Here is a 19,604-nt window from a genome sequence, read left to right on the forward strand (position 1 = left end):
CACGTGCACCTGCTTTGAGTATATTTTCACTCGTATTCCAGACCCGTAGCTTCTCATCTGTTTTAATAAGCTAACTTCGTCCCATCATGTTGCCTCGGACGCACGGCGGCGCTAGATCACTTCGCGTATCGATCCTGTCCCCTGCATTGACTGGTACGATTTAGACCCAGACTCGTAACTCATTCAGATCCCCCCTCCTTCTCCCTCCTTTTCTCTCCTTCTCCCTCTCTCTCTTCTCCTCTATGCTTTAGCTGCATGTCACTCAGTCAGTCAGTTAGTGGCTCCCGGTCCGCTGCGCCTGCGTCCGCCTCCACAGCTCTCCAAAGCCGAGACGCGCCACCGCCGCCGTCAATGCGGGCATGACATACTGGCAGAATAGTGGGCTTCCGTCAGCCTGCTTTTAAGCAGATTACACAAGGAGAGGAAGAGAAATAAAAAGTAGAAGAGAGTGAAGTGACACATTTCTAACCCTTGCCGTGCGCGGAGAAGAGTAGATGAGTCAATGGCAGGGGCACAGCCTGGAGTCCACGCGCTGCAGCTCAAGCCAGTGTCCGTGCCCGAGAGCCTGAGAAGGGGCACCAAATTTATGAAATGGGATGATGTAAGTAATGTCGGCAGTTCATTTTTTTCTCCACTAGATGTTTACTGCACGCTTTATTTGCATTCATGTACCACTGGGATGTATTACACAATCTATAGGATACTCATGCAACAGATTTGAATGTCTAACAGCGCACTGCCTGTATGTGGCTTGCTGGTTATAAAGAAATGCAGCAGATATGCTGAGTGACACGCGCTTTGTTTACATTTCCCAATTTGTGTGTGTATACGTGCGTGTGAGTGGCCGCGCGTATGACAGTGCTGCTGTGTGAGAATGTGTGCCCTGCTCATTAAATGAAATATTGCTCGCCCCTCCCCCTTCGTAGGAAACGTTTTTATCAATTAACTACAATTCATTAGTGCGCGGATCGCAGCGTACCAAGAGTTGAATTACGGTCGTGTTTTGTTTGTTGTTGTCATTTGTCCGGACTGCTGTCTGTTTAGCTGTAGTGAAATGACCTTGATTAAAATTGATTGCACGCTTCTGTTGAGTAGCTGGAGAAAAAACAGTAGTAGTAGCCTTCTAACTGCCTGTTTTAGCGCAATGCACCTTCCACAAATAACAATAATCCCCTGTAGAGAACTACCCTATAGCCACTGCACTTACATTTTAATTTCAACTGAGTAACCTTATTGTATGTTATTTCCCACCTTGTATGCTGTCACTATAATAGCTTTCTGTATTGTGAAAGACACTTTCTGTTATGTGTTGCACGCAGCCCATCTCATTTGAATAGCTGCACGCATTCCTCTGGTTTCTCTAAACCGAACTGCATCTTTACTGTGTGAGCATTTGAATATGATCACAGTCATGATTACTTTCATTCTATGAAACAGGTTGTTCTTTTCCATGTCATTCAGTTAACTATACAGACATTGTCTTGTGTAAAAGTAGTAATAAATTAATAATTGAGCCGCATTGAAAATCAAATGTAGATAAGCATTGGCATTCAGTTGGTTGGTGATAAACTGTGCACTTGTGGGACATTTTGAAATATGACTTTATGAGATAATCCTAACAGTGAAATAATCATATTCACTGATCTCAGGTGATTCGAGCACAGCACAGATGGCCTTAGTTAGTGTTATAAGAGTGTGAATGTGTCCAGTACAGAGAGGACATTATGCACTGTTTCGAACGTAATGCTCTGTCAATCATCAATCTTGCACACAGATAAGATAACTGGACTTTTTCCTTAACGTGTAAATTACTAATGAGCACTCACCCGTTCAGTTCTTGTGAGAGAGCAGTATGTGAGGTGCGAGTCGGTTTCCCCTAACAGCCGTGTTTGTGTACTGTCGCTTGTATGTGGGCCTATCTCCAGAACCAAATGCCCACCAGGCCTTTCCTGTGAAAACACACACCCTGGAACACAGACGTATGCACAGATAGTCTTCCTGGTCCATTTCCCATGCTCTCCTTCCTTCCTCTTTCCTCTACATATCATTCCATGGAAAGAATCACAGAGCAGTACGTAGGCAGACCAAGAGAGATAAAGTTATAATACATTCAGGGAAAAGGGAAAAATGATTGAATAAAATCATTTTCTTATCCTGGCGTTGAATGTCGGGCTCCCACTCTCTACAGGAAATTGTACAAGCCATTCCAACATTTTAATGTGGATAAGCAGAAGGGATTTGTTTACAGTCTCGCTGCTGAACATTCTGTGGAGGCAGATAGAGTTTTGTTTACAGTGTAGGGATGGCATACTGTACAGTATCAAACAACAGAAGCTGCACACTTAAGCACACCAACTGCCTGGTTGATGACTGTTGAAAAAGAATAGTAGAGCAATCAGACAACCACTCGAGAACTTTGTGCGATACTCAAAGTCCCGGACCTCCCCAAGCCTCCCTCACACAGACGTGCACATACACACCTCGTATTTCTGTTGCTGCCACTTGCAGACAGCTGGTTGCTGCTATGGCTGGGGAAATGCCTTCTGGTGGTTTATAAACACTGCAAGGGTTGTCATTCAAATGGCACATCCGGCAGCAATAGTTGTCATGGGGCTGTTTTTATATAAAGTATAAAACAGATAGGCACCCAATAGGGTTCAACAACCTGGAGAAAAAAACGAATTGAGATCATTTCTACTGATATTGCGATTATGATTTGAGATATTAGAGGGAATGATTTTTGAAGCGTTATTCAAAACTTATTTTAAAAATATTTTTAAATGCAGCTCCCCAGTAGGCCTACTTACATTTGAATAATGCTTCATACTTAGCCTACAGTATTTTTGCATTATCCAAATATTGGCTTAAAGGTGGGGTAGGTAAGTTTGAGAAACCGGCTCGAGATACACTTGTTGTTATATTCCATGGAATGCTCTTAACATCCCGATAGCAATTAATATCTTAAGTGCTTTGACAAAAAATCCATAAGGAAATGTCATCTGTGGAAGCCGTAGTGCTGTAAAAATCACGACCAATCATCTGAGCCGGCCCTGCTAAAATAACTGGATGGCCTACCTGCCTGTCAGCCTTCCATCTGTGCACAAACTTTTCTCGTGCCCTCATTGGTCATGTGTGCATTTGTGTGTGTTGGAGGAGGGGCTCTGTAAGGAAGTGGCAAATTTGTTCAAATTCTAGCGCACTCGAGTTGGTTTCTCCAAAATGACCTACCCCACCTTTAATTGTGAATTATTTTTAGTTACAATTTGTTTCGCTAGTTCACATTTTGATAACATTGAGATTCATTTTGCAACCCCTGCATCTTAAAGAAAACTGAGAGGGACTGAGAATAAGATGCTGGCTTCATGTAAACAGAGATTGTAAGTAAGATCAGTTTCAGGCCATTTTTGGTCTGGTGCGTATTGAATAAGATGTTATTGGGCTCCACATGGGAGAATGAATCCCTTTTTTTTTTAAAGTAGTAGAATATGACATTAGCATTCAAAACAGAAATGTGTTCCTCTCTAACACACCCCCTCAGGTGATAGCTAATGGTAAAAAGCCTTCACTTAAAACATATTCAGCGTCTCCTGCCTAGGATCGGTGCCCTCAGGATGTTTGCACTTTCCCAACTCAGCCACTAATCTCATCTTAATTCAGCAAAAAGCAGGGCCTTTGCCGCCTAATGTTTTCCCATTAATGACAAATCCTCTGAATAGTCGAATGACAATAAAAAGTGCGAGCAGCACCACTCTGGAGGTAGTGATCTAAGCAAATCACTTCCCGGCTGTAATCCACAATGCTATAAGTACATGTGTTTTTCGTAACTGCGCAGACCCATGAGAAAATCTTTGCTAAGACTCCTTAATGGCTTAATGTGTTTGTGGTGGTGGCCATGGAGAGCCAGGACAATTAAGAAAGAAGCTGGTGAAAATGACTTGTCTCACATCATTAGGCAGATTCCCGGTTCTCTCAAGTTACTTCTGTTCCTTCTCTTCGACAGCACGGACAATCCATCAGTCGCCACATCCACCCCACTGAGAGAATTCTTCACTTAATGGAAATCATTTGCCAACTGACTGTAAAATTAGTAATCCAACTCATTGTTTTGTAAAGTGTTCTCGGAGAAAGAGATGTCTACATGGTGGATGGGAAAAATCTTTGTTGAAGGAATTGGATTACGGATTGTATCTCGAGTGGAGATCAGAGATATGGGGCTGCAGTTAGAATGAGATGCTATATCAAAGAAGTGCGAACATGCAGCTTTTTTCCTGCCCTCTGGCCATAAGTGCTGTGTGCGAGTATGTTGCATGCGCTTGGCGGTATGAGCTGCTTCTTTTGTCGTTCAATCAAGCCTGCAAAGATTGTGCAATGATGTGAACGGAGCCTAAACGATTCCTCTTGAGTCCCTAATAGATTTCACAGTAATGATGGGTTGCCATAGCAAACGTCACTGTCACGAAAGTCTCTGATGAGGCAGCTCACCATTTTCAGCCTTGAACAAGTCCCCTGTTTACTATTCCCTTTTTTTCTCTCTTTTTCAATTTCAAAGGGCTGGCTTTCAGCTTTGGCCCATCATGGAGCAGGTGTGCCGGGTTCCATTAACTGTGATTGCCTCATTCAGACTGTATGCAATGATTTTAGAGAACTACTAGTTGGCAACACCTCAACACAGACTCCTCTGCTGTCTGCTACCTCAACCCTTTCATGATATTCAACACTGCGAGTCACATTGGGTCGCACCGAAATATGACAAGCGTGTAACAGATGCAGACCATTAGCCATGTCTCCCAACGCTGTGTTAGGGACATCATTAGAAGCCTCATGAAGACACTTTGAAGATTTTCTTGCTTTGTGCAGCATCTCTGTGATCTAGCTGCCATGACTGATTTAGGAGGACAATATGCTTCTGTTGTGCTGAACCACAGCCACTGTGAACACAGTTAAAAAAAAAGCTAAGGCTCTTTCTTTTTATAGAAGCATCCAATAATATCTGGTGTTGCCATGTATGCCTCAGGGTCAAATTGTGCGTTTATGTGTGTGTGAGACTTGAAGCTGTCTGCATGTGGCAACTGTGGGAAAGCATTTGTCTGTTACGAGAAGAGAGACATTGAAAAATCTGCTGTCAAATGAACCTGCAGTTCACACACACACACACACACACACACACACACACACACACACACACACACACACACACGCACACGCACACGCACACGCACACGCACACGCACACACACACACACACACACATGCAAAAACACACACACACATGCAAAAACACAGACTCTGACAGGGGTGCACAGACATAAGCAGACACACACATTGACTCCAGATGTCTTTTTCTTTGTTTTCTTCCAGGATTCCACCACCGTGACCCCCGTGACTCTCACAGTCGACCCCAAAGGTTACTTCTTGTATTGGACCGACCAGAACAACGTGAGTCATGCATTGCATACAAAACTTTTCTTTTTGCCCCACATAGCTTTAAAACTTTCCCTGTAAAGCTAACCTGAAACTCTTTTTGCTCTCCCGGCCTTTTAAGTCTTAGAAAGAATTCAGATGAAAGATAACAAGTAAAAACAGGGTACACAAATGTAAAGCTTAAGCCAAAAAAAACACCACACCACAATATGTCTTTAAATTCAGACTAATTTAGAGCTATAATCAAGGCAATAATAGTTTTCTTCCCTCTCATTTTTTTATGTTGTATTCCAAATAAGCCACCTGATACAAGGTATTCATCCCCTTGTGCAATTTCAGTGATCTCATTGAAATGAATGAGGAACCTTTGGATTTTTCATAGTGCCATTGTTCGTCTGGAAAGGAAGTAAAGCGTTGGTGTCTATCTACTTAATGATTGGCAAGGGGATATCCCCAAAATACACGTTTTTTAGTTGACAGAAGTGAAAGTAGAAGGAAAAAAACCCGGCCAACTCTTCTCATTTGTTTAGCAGGAATCTGAGCAGGTGTCAGCAGGAGATAGAGTCAATTGAGGGTGCATCTGCAGGCATAATCAGAATTTAAAAAAGAAAACATTTAGTTTATCAAAGTAATACAATATTGTCTTGCCTCTCAATGTGGATCAGCTGAGTTGATTCGTGTAGTGTTTAAATGGTGTTGCTATGGAATGTCACAGTGCTTCATGCTTGACGAGCTGGGGAAGAACTTTCTTCATTTCTTCACAGGCAGTTACTTTTAACTATCCAACTCTATCATGTATAGCCGTCATTGGCATGATCCAGTACACATTACCATGGCAACACCATTAAAATTCTGCATTGGCAATGTTAGGCATGCAAACATTGTCATAATACACCTAGGATTGGAAAAGCTCTGAGAAGTTTGATGTATTTAAGTTTAGAGAAAAATGCAACTCTACCTGTCATTGGTAGCCATATTTGAATACGTGCTTGCTGACACCGACCCATCTTTTATTTATATTGTTGTAAGCCCACCAGGGAGGGAGGTTAAGCCAGTTAAAGGGCAGAGGTGGAAAAAAGGACAGAAATCTGAACTGCTGCACCTGCGGTGCTAAACTTGACACCTGTGAGAATATTCCATAGTGCATTGTTTGTTTCCTCCTCCCCATTTATGGCAAATACTTTTATAATATCAAGGGACTGGGTTGTGATACCACACACTATCAGCCGTGATAACCTTGCCAAACATACAACTGTAGTTTAACCTTGACACTGTGTACATAACTCTAATCTAGTTTGGTCATATTTTAGCTTGTGCTTCAAAAGTCTGCCTGTCCAGCACCTCAATTCTTTAAAATCCAACCCCCCTCTAAACAGCTTGACAGTAATGTGTCCCTTTTCTATTTGTGTGTATTACTGTATCAGCTAAGGCAGTTAGAGTTAGACTAATTAATAGCTGCCATTGATTTTATGTTTAGCTAGATAAGGAGTATATCACTGCAGCCATGGCAGAAAACAGACAGGAGTGCTGACCGAGACTTTACCCCTGCGCGCACACACACACACACACACACACACACACACACACACACACACACACACACACACACACACACACACACACACACACACACACACACACACACACACACACACACACACACACACACACACACACACACACACACACACACACACACACACACACACACACACACACACACACACACACACCTACTGTAAATGAACTCACTGTATGTGGAAAAATAGGGGATGTCTATATACTAAACAATCAATGATGAAAGCCTTCCCTGTCTGGGAAGAAAGAGACAGACGGACAGAGTTTTCGACCGATGAGGCTTTCCTGTGTGTGTTTACATGTGTTGGTGTCTGTTCTGGCTCCCAGCTGTGAGAACGGGTCTGCCGCACACATAATAACTCAAATTGATACCAAGCACCGCAAAGACAAAACTGTATTAGGGCATAGAAACAGGCACCCACGATATTCCTCAGTGCCATAGTCGACACAAAACTGTCTCGATGTGTTTACCAAGATGTCTTTTGGCTCACCTTTATTCCAAATGGTACTGCACATCTGCTCAGCAGACCAATTTAAACAGGCTGCGATGCTGTGTCCAGTTGTTATGTGTGTGTTTGTTGGAGACTCATCCTGATGGCCTGCAGAGTAAAAGCATTCCTCAGATTCTTCAGAAGCACAGCAGAACTGTGCTCAGTGTGCCTACTGCGCTCACTTTCAAACACACATTGTCAATGATGGGAATCTTTTTTTCTATTTACTGTATTTTCAGTGTTACTATTTGCTCAAGGCCTGGACTCATCGTTAGGAAGTTTACCTCCTTAGAAAATGAACAATATGTTATTTAACAAACATATGATCATGCTTTCAAAAATACTGAGCCTATGAATTGTTTGTGTGAGCCTGGGGGGCTTGAGTCTTATGATTTGCACTCCAGTCAGAGTCATGAGTATGAATATATTTGACTTGACAAAATGGAAATGGCATTGCGGCTCATCCTTGACTTTAATACCAATGACGTTTTAACTTAATACCCTCCCCTTAATATCCTCCCCAAGCCCAAAAATGAAAAGTGATGGTAAAAAGAGGGCATTAAACCAACTTTTCATTTTCTGAATAAAGGTAGAGTCACATTAATGGGAGCAGGATGGAGAGCTGCAGACAGACAGAAATTGTATATCAGACTATCACATTCAAATATAGAGGCCATACTGTGGCCAACAGCGACATTCAAAACAGACAGACAACTGTGTTTGTAATTTAAGGCTCCACATAACAGTAGGCTGACGCTAACATTAATGTTCTGCAACGGCCAACTGTGACTCAAGCTAACATTAGCTAAGAGCTACGCTGCTAGTATTAATAAGAATTGGCAATGTCTCTAAAGTTAGCCGCCTGTCGTTGTCGGGTGGCAAACAGTAAAACAAGATTGACATTGCAATTTTCTCAAGGACATTGGATTTATAATAGAGAATTACTGGTGACTTAAAAATCAGTGGCTATGTATACAGTATGTTGGTGTATTTGCCTGAGACAGAAAAAGGGGAAGGGTCAGAGAAGGACATGCTAATCCCCGAGTTTGTCTCTTCCGTCCAGTCATGTGTTCTGCTGTCAGCTCCTGATCCAGCGGTGGATTTCAGCCATGTTTTAAGGTCATATAGACAAAGTTTAGTGTTGACGGCAGTGAAGACTCAACATCAAATCTGTTTAGAACTGAAGTTCTTTGCCTTTTCCTCCTGGCCAGACTTTTACTTGATGACTCAAGACTCGAGAATTTCTTGAGTTTCATCCCGATGCCTTTGTTGCAGTCACAGTAAGTCAGACTGACAGTACGGCTTCAACTTCAAACTGGTATTTCTATGTGGAAGACTTGTCAGAACTCAGATAAGATACTTTTATTGATTCATTATTGATGCTGTCAGTGCAGCCTGAGTGACGGTATGAGACACCCTGGATTCTGATATTAATTTGATTTTGCACTTCCCTCCCTCCAATTGTGGACGCTTGCCAGAACTTGAACAATAATGCTCTTGTTGAATAGTTAATATTGTCTGATACAGTACAAAGGGTATTGCAGAATCTCTTCCTTCCCTCTGTAGTAACAGGTGCAAACTGTGTGATATCCCATGTGAGGTGCGCTTCATTTACGTATGCACACCAGTGTTTTTTTAAACAGGGCTTTGCTATGTAAACTCCTGCAGTCATTACTCTCCCTTGTTTGTATGTGTTTGGTTCTGAGTCCATTTGGCCCTCTTTTTATGTTTCTCCATGCTTTTGCTTTCTGTCTCACACACACACACACACACACACACACACACTCACACACACACTCACACACACACACACACACACACACACACACACACACACACACACACACACACACACACACACACACACACACACACACACAAACACACACACACACACACACACACACACACACACACACACACAGAAAGAATACAAATCATCTGACAACAGCAGCATCGCGAGGAGAGTGCTGACAGTCAGAATATCTTCAATAATAATGACAGTGACCATGACAACGTCAGTAACAGCAGAAACATGTGTAATTTCAGAGTAAATGAATACCATGCTGCGATCGCTTGTCAAAACATTCCCATCCATCCTTAGAAATACATTAACCACAGTGGCATAAATATTGGAGGAAAGTTACTTCATCTTATGCAATAGAACTGTGACTCAGCAAAAGTTCGGTACAATTAAAAAGTTTAGACATTTCCTTTAGCAATAAACAACAACCCTGAGGAAAGGTGCTTTCCCGTATTCAATAAAAAAACACGCACATTAGAACAAGGAACTACACTAGCATACTTTGAAGAGTCTTTCAAGAACAATACCTCACAGTGTTACACAAGAGATTTGCATCAGTAACTTTGAAATGTGTGAGTATGCTTTTTTTAAACTGTCTGTGAGAGATTTGTATGGCCTCTATTTTGAAAGGATCATTGTTTATTCTACTCGCAAAGAATTTTCTCAGAATTTAGACAGAAATAGGCCAGAAAATCGTCAGCAGCATTCCTCTGAGTTACTTGACACAATCCAGCGCTTGATCAGTTTTAATTTAACTCTGGTGCATTTCAAGCCCTGATGGTCAATTTTATTCTGGTGCTGAACAAAAGAACCGGCACAAGACCACTTGAGAAAGGTGGTTGGTGGAATATTTTCAAGAAAACTGACTCGAACCTCTTAAAAAGTCCGATGTTTGCCTTACGAATCCTGTCTGAATGTTCCGCTCAATGTAGCTAAGTTAATGTTTTTCTTAGCTTGTTGATTCCATATTTACAGTTTCCATCCTCAATTTTAGACCAATAAAAAAGGCTTATGCCAGTCTGTTTCCGGTCCTGTTGCACACGCGCATCAACAAATACACTTAATATGGGGTAATTTCATTTGTGCACTCTGAAACGTGTATTGCAAATGATGATTATAAAGAGAACATAACTAAATAATGCTATAATATGATAATAATGATAATATTCTGAAAGCCCTCCAAGCCAAAAGAGAGTGCTCAGTGAGATTGATATATCATCCTCTTTGTAGATGTACAGTCACAAGATGCCACGGGACCATTCAGGGAGTGACCTTTGACATGGGTCATTGGTCAACTATCTCATGACTGAGCATAGATCATCCAAACTCTATAAAGGCGACCAATCAGTTTGAGTAGTTGCGCTCTGCTGTAGAGATCTCCTGCTCTGAAAGCTGTGTGTCTCTTCTGCAAAAGATGATTAAAGACTCAGAAGATCACTTTGACTAGTTGTCTGCAGAATACCTACCACAGACTGAACCAGATTAAAAAAAGACAAAGCAAATGCATACATTTCAGTCGGATTTGAACTAGAATAACAGACTGTAGCTTGTGACAGCGCCCTAAATCACCCTTTTTCATCCTCAATGTATACATACTTTGTATACACCAGTTACAGCGCCATGGTAACCAGAGATCAGTCAAAGGTATTTCGACCCATCTAATTCGACCACATTTACATACATGTCTCAAGTATTTGAAGTAACATGCCTCAGCAACACACCCATGCACCTACACTCACAACATTCCTGTAGGGCCCAACAAGGAACAGGTGCTTCTTAGGAAGGTTACAAATAAAATGCACTCCCATTGGTTGAGCCTGCTTCAAGGGGAGGAGCCATGAACACTGAGAGGCGGACTGACTCATTCAAATTACTGTAACAGCCTTTTGGTTTAGTTGCCATGCGACAGTGCACACCTTGGAAATGTCACATTCTCTTTTCGGCCTCCGCTCAATTTCTGAAGACTGTTGCCGCTTTGAAACTGATATCTTCGTTTCCTTGTGTGTGTGTGTTAGATTGTGTGTCGTCCTAAGCAGACTGTTGTTTTAACAAAAGGTTAAACGCTCTCTCTCTGGAGATTTGTTTTCGCCGTGTGCCAATATTCAGGACATTCACTGGACATTCACTCCGTCTGTGGCATTGAATGATGTTCAGAGTTGAAAGACAGTCCACCCTGAGCCAACACCAGACTCACACTTGGCAACTGGTGTGTGTGGGGCATTTCTGAATGAGCCTCCAATGGACCTCATCTGGAGCATGAGTAAGGCTGCTTTGGTTTCATATTAAAACCATCACACACTTGATGCACACACACACACCTCTTATCCCCGCTCTGTCGTAGCGGAGCTCACACATCTGTTTCCCCCAACACAGCAATTTTCTGTGATTACCGAGGCTGCTGCTCCTCCACCTCCGTCAGCACTATGGCAGCGAGAGACGAGGCATAAATCTGCAGCCAATCTACCAAGAGTGAATTGTGACCTCTGCCAAGTTATAGCCTGGCACACAGTGGCTCTATTTCATCTCAACCAATAGAGGGAAACTGAGACAGAGACGGGAAAAACAGAGAGGAAAAAGGACAAGAAGATGATAAGAACAAAATGACCTATGTGACGCCCTTTACAGTATGTCATGTGTGGTATGGTATAAATTAATTAACTTAACAAGTCACTTTCATGCCGCATTAGCATTTCAGCAACACAGATTAGCATTTTAATTTCATTGGCTATTACGAGATTTGACCTATATAATTGCTATACCATCGTTAAATATAGCCGGCTTAACCTACTCAATATGTAGGATGCAGCTATAAAACTTAGTTTGGAAAAAGAAATCGGCTTTGTCAAGGATAAACCTTGCAGATATATTAAAAAAAATAATCTATTCAAACATAATTTGGGACTTTCTTCTTATGTTATTTAACTGATCTAATTACAGTGGAAGTCACTGCGAATATGTTTCATTTTGTATGCAGTTCATTGATGTCCTGTTGCATTCCCCCCCATGTAGTAACAATTAATGATTTCTCTAGTGTTTTTGCCAAAAAGCGTTGTTCCTAAATCCGCTTCACAACAACAGTAAGGCCAGGGTACACCATTTTAATGTTGCTAAATTGAAGAATTTGACTTGTAACAATCACACACAAATCACCACTGATTGCCATTTTGGCAGATTCATCATCTGTACCAAAATCAATTATTCATGGGCCATGACAATTTCAATTGTTTGTCTCCAAACTAGCTTTCAATAAAGAAAGTGAATTATAAAATAATAATTGCTGCACCAATTTGTACTGATGGTCACACTCACACAGTGTGGCTCTCTTAAATTTGACATCTAGGTTCTCTGTCAATGAGGAACATTCTTCCAGACAGGATCAGATTGCTCGGATAGGTGCAGGCAGTACCATTACCTCGCTAGATATCAGCCACCCAGAGAGGGTAAGTCTTTACAATCAGCCCTGAATGGCTATCAGTAAAAGGCCAAGGCAGGGTTATTGAAATCGGCCTTGTACGTCTCTGCACTGAGTCTTTTATAGATGTTATTTATAGTGTCTTCATTGGTATGGTCACTGTTGCCACTGCAGTACCTAAATATTATGACAGCCACTCCATGCCATGTTATTTGGGAACAGCAAATACTCCTCATAACGAAATGTAAAACAAGGGAAATATTTTTCCATCTTCTACTTTTTATTAGGTGGCAAGAACAGCATCTTGGCTCAGAGCAACAACCCTGAGACAAGGGAATGTAAACTGTTGATCTGCTTAACAGGGCAGAACTCAAATGTAGAATTGTATTGATGTGTATGTGTGTACTTGAAGCTGAAGCTTGAATCACTCTTTGTCAGAGTTGGGAGTAAAAAGAAGAAAACTAAAAGTGTTCAAAAATAAGAAAAGCGTTGCCAACTCTTTTGGATTAGCGATTCCTTGGTGACTTCGGAAGGCTTTATTTGCGCTTGAGTTGGTCTTGTTTTTCTCTTAGAATTCCGATTAGGACTTCTTTTCCACTGCGCTGGTTTCCTGGTAGAAAAGGACATGCTCAAGCACACAGACACTCTGAGAAGGAAGAGAGACATGGTTCTGTTCATTTCCTCTCCTGACCGACTTGAGTGCTTTCACAAAACTTGGAGCCATAGATCCGGAAAGAGGGCTTTTTGTCCGTTTCGAGCTCTTTTGGCTGATTAACGGCTCTGTTAGTGCCAACACTTTAAGTGTGTGAATCCCAGCGCCTCTGCTGAGTCTGCCAGAGTAACGGAGGTGACATAGCGCTGGCAGCAGCTCTGACTGGGCAGCTTAGACACCCTGGATTCAAGTGATAAGATTACCCAACCACATGGCTCGAAAGGGATGTTGAGCAGCGACCAAAGGATAACAGCTTCAACCCAGGGAGGTTGTCAAAACAATAATACCTTTAAATGTAATGATATCCTGCAATAAATAGGTCTTTTGAGTTAGGAGAAGGTACATTTAGCTTTAATGTGGTTCATTCTATGCTAAGACATTTCTCTCAATTTGTTCACCCTCTGTACTTATCACTATAGCAACCAACGCCTCCAAATGTTTGATATTTAAAGGATGACACCGGTGTAATTGTAGTATTCTTCTAGCACTGTTATTATTGCCCATGAAGAATAAGCCATGGCCAGAAGCTACCGCTGTCTGTTGGTATTACCTACTGTCATACACTGTAATTTATTTTTTGTACACCCATTATGAACAGCTTGCACAGTCATTATGCTTCATAATTATACAACATTATTTAAAATATGACTCTAATAACATAGCAATTAGGAGATTTTCCTCCAATGTTATGCTAATGTTGCCATTCTTGGGTACAAAATGAAGACATCATTGTGTGCATTTGCCCCTCACTTTGTTTATTTGTAGAGGGACTCTTTAAAAAATTGGGGAAGGGAAAAATGTTTTTTATTGGAATACACATGGACCAACAATTATTTTCGTTACAGATTAATCAGCCAATTTCTATTCCATTAATCAATGATTAGTTTTGTCTATAAGATATGAGAAAACGTTTTTTTTTTTAATCCACTATGTTGGAGCACTAGCCATTAAAGCATGAGTGTTGCATAGTGACCTCACTATGTTACGAAAGTTAACAAAGGAGTCCAATGGATGCATTTCAGGCAGGGGGGAGTGTGTTGGAGACAAACTCCGTCTTGAGGGGATTTTAGGCTTTTGCACTAAAATCTTAATTAAGCTTCTCAACATAGCCTGGGTCCAGGTATAACAACATGTATGCAGGCTTATTTCTGGGCCACTTATTCCAAAGTGATATATATTATGCTGATTCATTTGATCTGACACAGAATGCAGTTTGACATTGGATGCTCAGGATTTGTGTGACAGAGGTGTTGCACACAGTCACATAGGAAAGTGTGAATAAAGGAAGAGAAACCTTGGATAATTACGCTGCCTTGTTCCACTCGCCTTTCATAAAAACTTGTATTTCAAGCGTAACATTTTTGATGGTTTCTTGCCGGAGCCAAAGAAAGAGCTTAATGAAATTTTGATGTGGAGCACTGAGACGTATGGTTAACAGTGATGCCAGTAAATTGACTTTATCTCTGCTCAATAGACTGCAGTCAGCTGTCAGGTCTGCTTCACTCTCACTCTATGTTTTTGTTTTATTCTGTCTCCGTCTACCTCTGTGCTTCTCTTCGTCTTTCCCTCTCTTGGTCTCTGTCATTACTCTCATGGACGTGCCGATTACCTCGTCATTATTACGTGCCCGGTTCATCTATTGGTTTTGGTGCAATAATAAGAAGCCGTCCTCTAAGCGTATAGCCACCCCATTTCACGTCAGTAATTTTATTTTCCCTATGAAATGACAGTGTTTTGTACTAAAAACGGTTGTTGAATGCTGATTAAAAGGTTTGCTTTGCCAGTGCCCTCAAGCTTGCTCTTTCAGATAACAAGAAATCAAATTATATTCATATATTCCATACACTAAGATGCAGAATTCACCTCGACAACTGGGAGTCCTTTCCTCCCAGGCAGTGAATAGGCTGAGTCAAACGTTAAGGCTTTACCATAATATGTCAGATGCAACCCTCTGTAGCTCATTGGCCCCCAGGCAGTGGCTTCTGGACTTTGGACTTGTCATTCTGTCATCGCCATGATTTGAATAGATTTAAATGTGCAGCGGACGCCAGGCTGCTGTTGTGGCTGTCAGTTAGATATTTGCATATCTGCGACAGAGCTGAGCTGTTGGTCGAGTTCTGCATCACAACACAGCTGAATCAGTCAGTGTCAGCTTTTTGAAGCTTGTTTTTTTTGTATCCTCTGCACCGGGTTGGAAGTGCCATCAAGCATGACCAGGCTCTCTACGAAGTGCACACGAGTGTAAAAAGACCCAGTGTCAGCGTTAAGTCCTTAATACGCACAGACCAGGGGCATGACACATGAATGACAAGAAAATGCTCACCTGCAAACGATGTAAATGTGCAACACTTTTTCAAAACAGGCGTGGATAACTTCTCCCCAGCTTTAATTGAGCTTAATTGAGATTCCTCTTAGCGATTGAAGTACATTTCTGTGGTAGTAATACGGTGTATATGTCTTGGGTTTAAAAGGGGGCAATTACATTTTTTTTGGGCTGATTTTACCATGCAAAAGCCTTTAGTCGTGGTAAATAACAACACATAGCTACTGTTTTGAGATGAATAAAAACATTATTTATCAAAAAGCGCTTAATGTGAATGGTACAAACAGGTGCGCTGCAAAGGAGCAATAAAGATTGCAGACTTGTCCAAAAACGATGTTGTTGTTTTACAGTATAGTCTTCGTTAGGCACAACAAAACCTTAGCTACACTACTGTGGCGTGCGCTTTGACATGACGGCCGTTCTGCAAAACTTTATTTTTTGATGACTTTATTGCGTTTCAAAAGCCATAAAAAAAATCAACCACTGATGTCACTTTTTGCCGTGTAACGTAACATTTTGTGTAAAAGTATTCATGACAAAAACTAAAGTCTGAAAAACAAAATCAACATGCAAATTAATCGAACAGCAAAAAGTGCCTGGGTCGAAAGGCCTTAATACAAACCACTACGACCATTAAATACCTCCGCCCTTGATTTACATTTCTCAACATGGAGGATATTTTGACTTCCCCATGACACGATTGCACCAACTGCAAACAATTTAGGAGTTATAAAATGTAAAGTGAGTCGCACTGTTGAATTGAGTTACAGCAATAATCAGACAGAGCAATTTGAAACGTTGAAGGCCTTTTATCTCATTTATCGAGGTGTTATGAATATAATATAGCGATATATAAGGTTTCAGATTTACTGCGTGATAACTGTAATTTCAGAAATTAGAAATTACAGTTGGTGACGGTAATTTATAGATCTCTGATAACGATTTCTCTGAGCAAGACAAAGTGCTACCATCACAGGTCAGAAGGGATGAGTTAGATCGCTCAGGTATTGATTTGCGCTGTAAGTTTTCATTACGCTTAATCGATTACAGTAGAGAATATATGGGTTAGACATTTAAACACCTACACTAGTCGTAAGCTGACATTTCAGATTTGTGAGGTCTGTGTTATGAGTCACACAAAGAGACTGACTCAATCTCTCTCGTCTTTCTTCTTCCGCTCCCTTCTTTCCACTTCAAATGCTAACCCAGCCCTGTTGCCATGACAATTCCAATCCATGCCGCTTGTTTTTTGATGCTGCAAAGTACTCAAAACCCCCCTGCTGCTGTGATTTGCCTGGCATCGCTGTACCAATCCAGGTGGCTGCTTTCCTCGGGGGGCCCTTTCAAATAAAGGCATTCAGCCAAAAGACTTTGAAGTCCTACTGTAGACAAGCTCTCAATAAAAGAACACACTTCCTTCCTGTTTCATCCCCCGCTTTGACAGGGAGGCTTAGCTAGAGCACAGCTTCATACGTAGCTAAAAAGAAAAAAAAATGTGACTTATAATCCTCCTTCTCATTTGCTCTCCAAATACAAGATGCCAAAGAGTCTTTGTTGTCAAATGGAGGGACTAGAATTAAATGTTCAACCAACCGAATTGCGTTACTGAAATCCTGTCAGCTCACAGGTTTAAAGACAGAAAGAGACAAACACTCATATCAACATATATTACCTATGACAAAGACCTTGATTCAGAGAGAATACACCTCTCTTTTGTTAAGCGTTTTAGTTTAAGTGTTCAGTGTCAGAAGTTCACCCAGCGATGACATTCTCTTTCTCCTCTCTTTCATCTCGCTGAGAAACAGAGCGATGAAACCAAAAATGAAAAGAATATGGAAGACACAATTGCGCGTCTTCAATAATTTCTTCCTCCTCTGAGGGGGTGATGTAACGTTGACTAAAGGTAAAGTTAGCTTTGATGGCAAATTCATGATGCAGAGAGAGAATACTAAGTGTTCTTTCATGCTTTTCAACATTAACATTTCCATCTGCTCACAGTGTGAACATTGATGTTAAAAGTTGGAAAACATCCAGTTGAAAGTCACACAAAGCCATATGTTTAAATTAACGTAATTAACATACAATACCAAGAGGCAGAGTTTCACATTAAAGAGTCCTACTATGCTTTTTGGTGTTTTTTCTTTCCTGTAATTTGTTATATACATTTGTGTGCATGTAAATGGTCTGCAAAGGCTAAAATCCCAAAGGTCCCTCCCACAATGCCTCGATTGGACTCCTTTACATACTTTGGTGACATAGCAACATCTCTATGTAACACTAGTGCACCAACACATTGTACGTGATATAGGCTAAGAGGAGGGCCATTTGCTTATTTAAGCGTTTTACTCATCACAACAGAGCCAGCTAACTAACCAATCAGAGCAGACTGGGCTCTCGTGTCAGACAGATGTGTTGCTGACACGTATGAGGAAAATAAAAGACTTTTTGAACATTAATGCATGCAAACTTGTCACAAAATAGAAATATGAACCGGAAAAAGAGCATAATATGTTGACTTTAAAATCTGTATATCTTAGAGCACCTAAAGTAAGTGACGTACAGTCGCAAAGTCTTTGCATTACACTAAACTAATCTTACACCACATATAACATGTCATTTGTAACCAACTTTTAGTCCTGACAAAGATGGATGCAATTTTGTTAAATGTGTTACCAACAACCATCAAAAATGTATATATTTTTTAAAACCAATGTAGCATACTTTGTTTGGTCTCTTAAATTAGTTCTAAATACAATGTGATGCGTGCAGTTAAAAAAAAGAGGAACTTTTTTAGCTATTCATGCAAAATCTACTAATATAAGATATTAAAAGCCACATTCAATCAAAGGCTTGTATAGTACACATGGACACAAATGCACCATATTTACGGTCTTACAGGCAATAGATGTCATCAGGAGCCTTTTCTTTCGTCTTGGTGCTTTCTTGCCAAACACAGGAAATATAGTACACTTTATCAGTGTTTAGATTGTTGAACTCTGAACAAGATTATCAGTTTCCTGTTGAAAAAGGCTGAAAGAGACTTCAAGGAGCCTGGGAGTTTTCAGCATTCTAATAGAAAAACCACAAAAAGCTTTTAATGTCTCAGGGTTAGAGTGCAGATCAACTTGATGAGCCTCTTTAAGCCTAGCGTTTCTTTCTCACATCCCATTTAATAAATGTGTATGCTCATTCATTCTCATAACACTTTACTTAGGCACTCTGCATGAATGTATTAACCCTATTAATATATAAAGAGCTGTCATTTGTCTTTCTTTCCTCTCTGTCTTCTTTCTCTCTATTCCCCCAACTTTCAAGCAGGTTTTTTTCCATGTACAATAATAACTTGTATTTAATTCATTTTGCTCGAGGAATCAGCGCAGTGGATGGCTTTCACTCAAGTCCCATTTGCTAATAAAGCAATTACAGCTTTTAAGCAATTTCCAGGGCTTCCTGCGCATAATGACCAAACGCTGAAATGGACGTTTGGTACGAAGAGGTTTTTAACTCCATTTTCAAAGAGACAGACATAGAGAGGTCAATAGGAAGTGTAGATAATCAGAGAGAGCAAAGACGCAAGGCATGTTAGACGAGCTGCATCTCTTGTTTTCACTCTCAGTTGTATTGATTGCTCTGATACAGTGTAATTGTCTCAATTACATTGGATCAGCTCGTGTTATTCTTAATGGCCGTAATTTCTTTCACAGCTAGGCGGTTTACGGTTCTAATGCTATCATGCTACTTTTCATTTTAAGCTTAATTATTTTGTAGCTGCTGTCTCTCTCTCTCTCCATCTCAATATTCACTTTAGAACAATTATTTTCAACACACTCATTTTTCTTATTATAGATTATCAACATCTCTAT

General features: G+C 40.8%; 1 protein-coding gene across 10 annotated transcripts in view; it reads left to right on the forward strand.

The window, feature by feature from the left end:
• Positions 1 to 237: 237 nt before the first annotated feature.
• The window catches only part of plcb1l (phospholipase C beta 1-like), a 129,903-nt gene continuing 110,536 nt past the window's right edge, over positions 238 to 19,604 (forward strand). For 7 of the 10 annotated variants that reach the window (XM_079643456.1, XM_079643459.1, XM_079643458.1 and 4 more), the window contains exons 1-2: positions 239 to 601; positions 5,359 to 5,436. In XM_079643456.1, coding sequence (XP_079499582.1) covers positions 503 to 601; positions 5,359 to 5,436 — 177 coding nt within the window. In that variant the 5' untranslated portion in view covers positions 239 to 502. Of the gene's footprint in view, positions 602 to 5,358; positions 5,437 to 19,604 lie in introns of all 10 variants that reach the window. The other 3 variants (XR_013801415.1, XR_013801416.1, XM_079643457.1) reach the window with 1 other exon arrangement.

Source organism: Notothenia rossii, assembly GCF_949606895.1.
Source record: "Notothenia rossii genome assembly, chromosome: 8".
NCBI classification, from domain to species: Eukaryota; Metazoa; Chordata; class Actinopteri; order Perciformes; family Nototheniidae; genus Notothenia; species Notothenia rossii.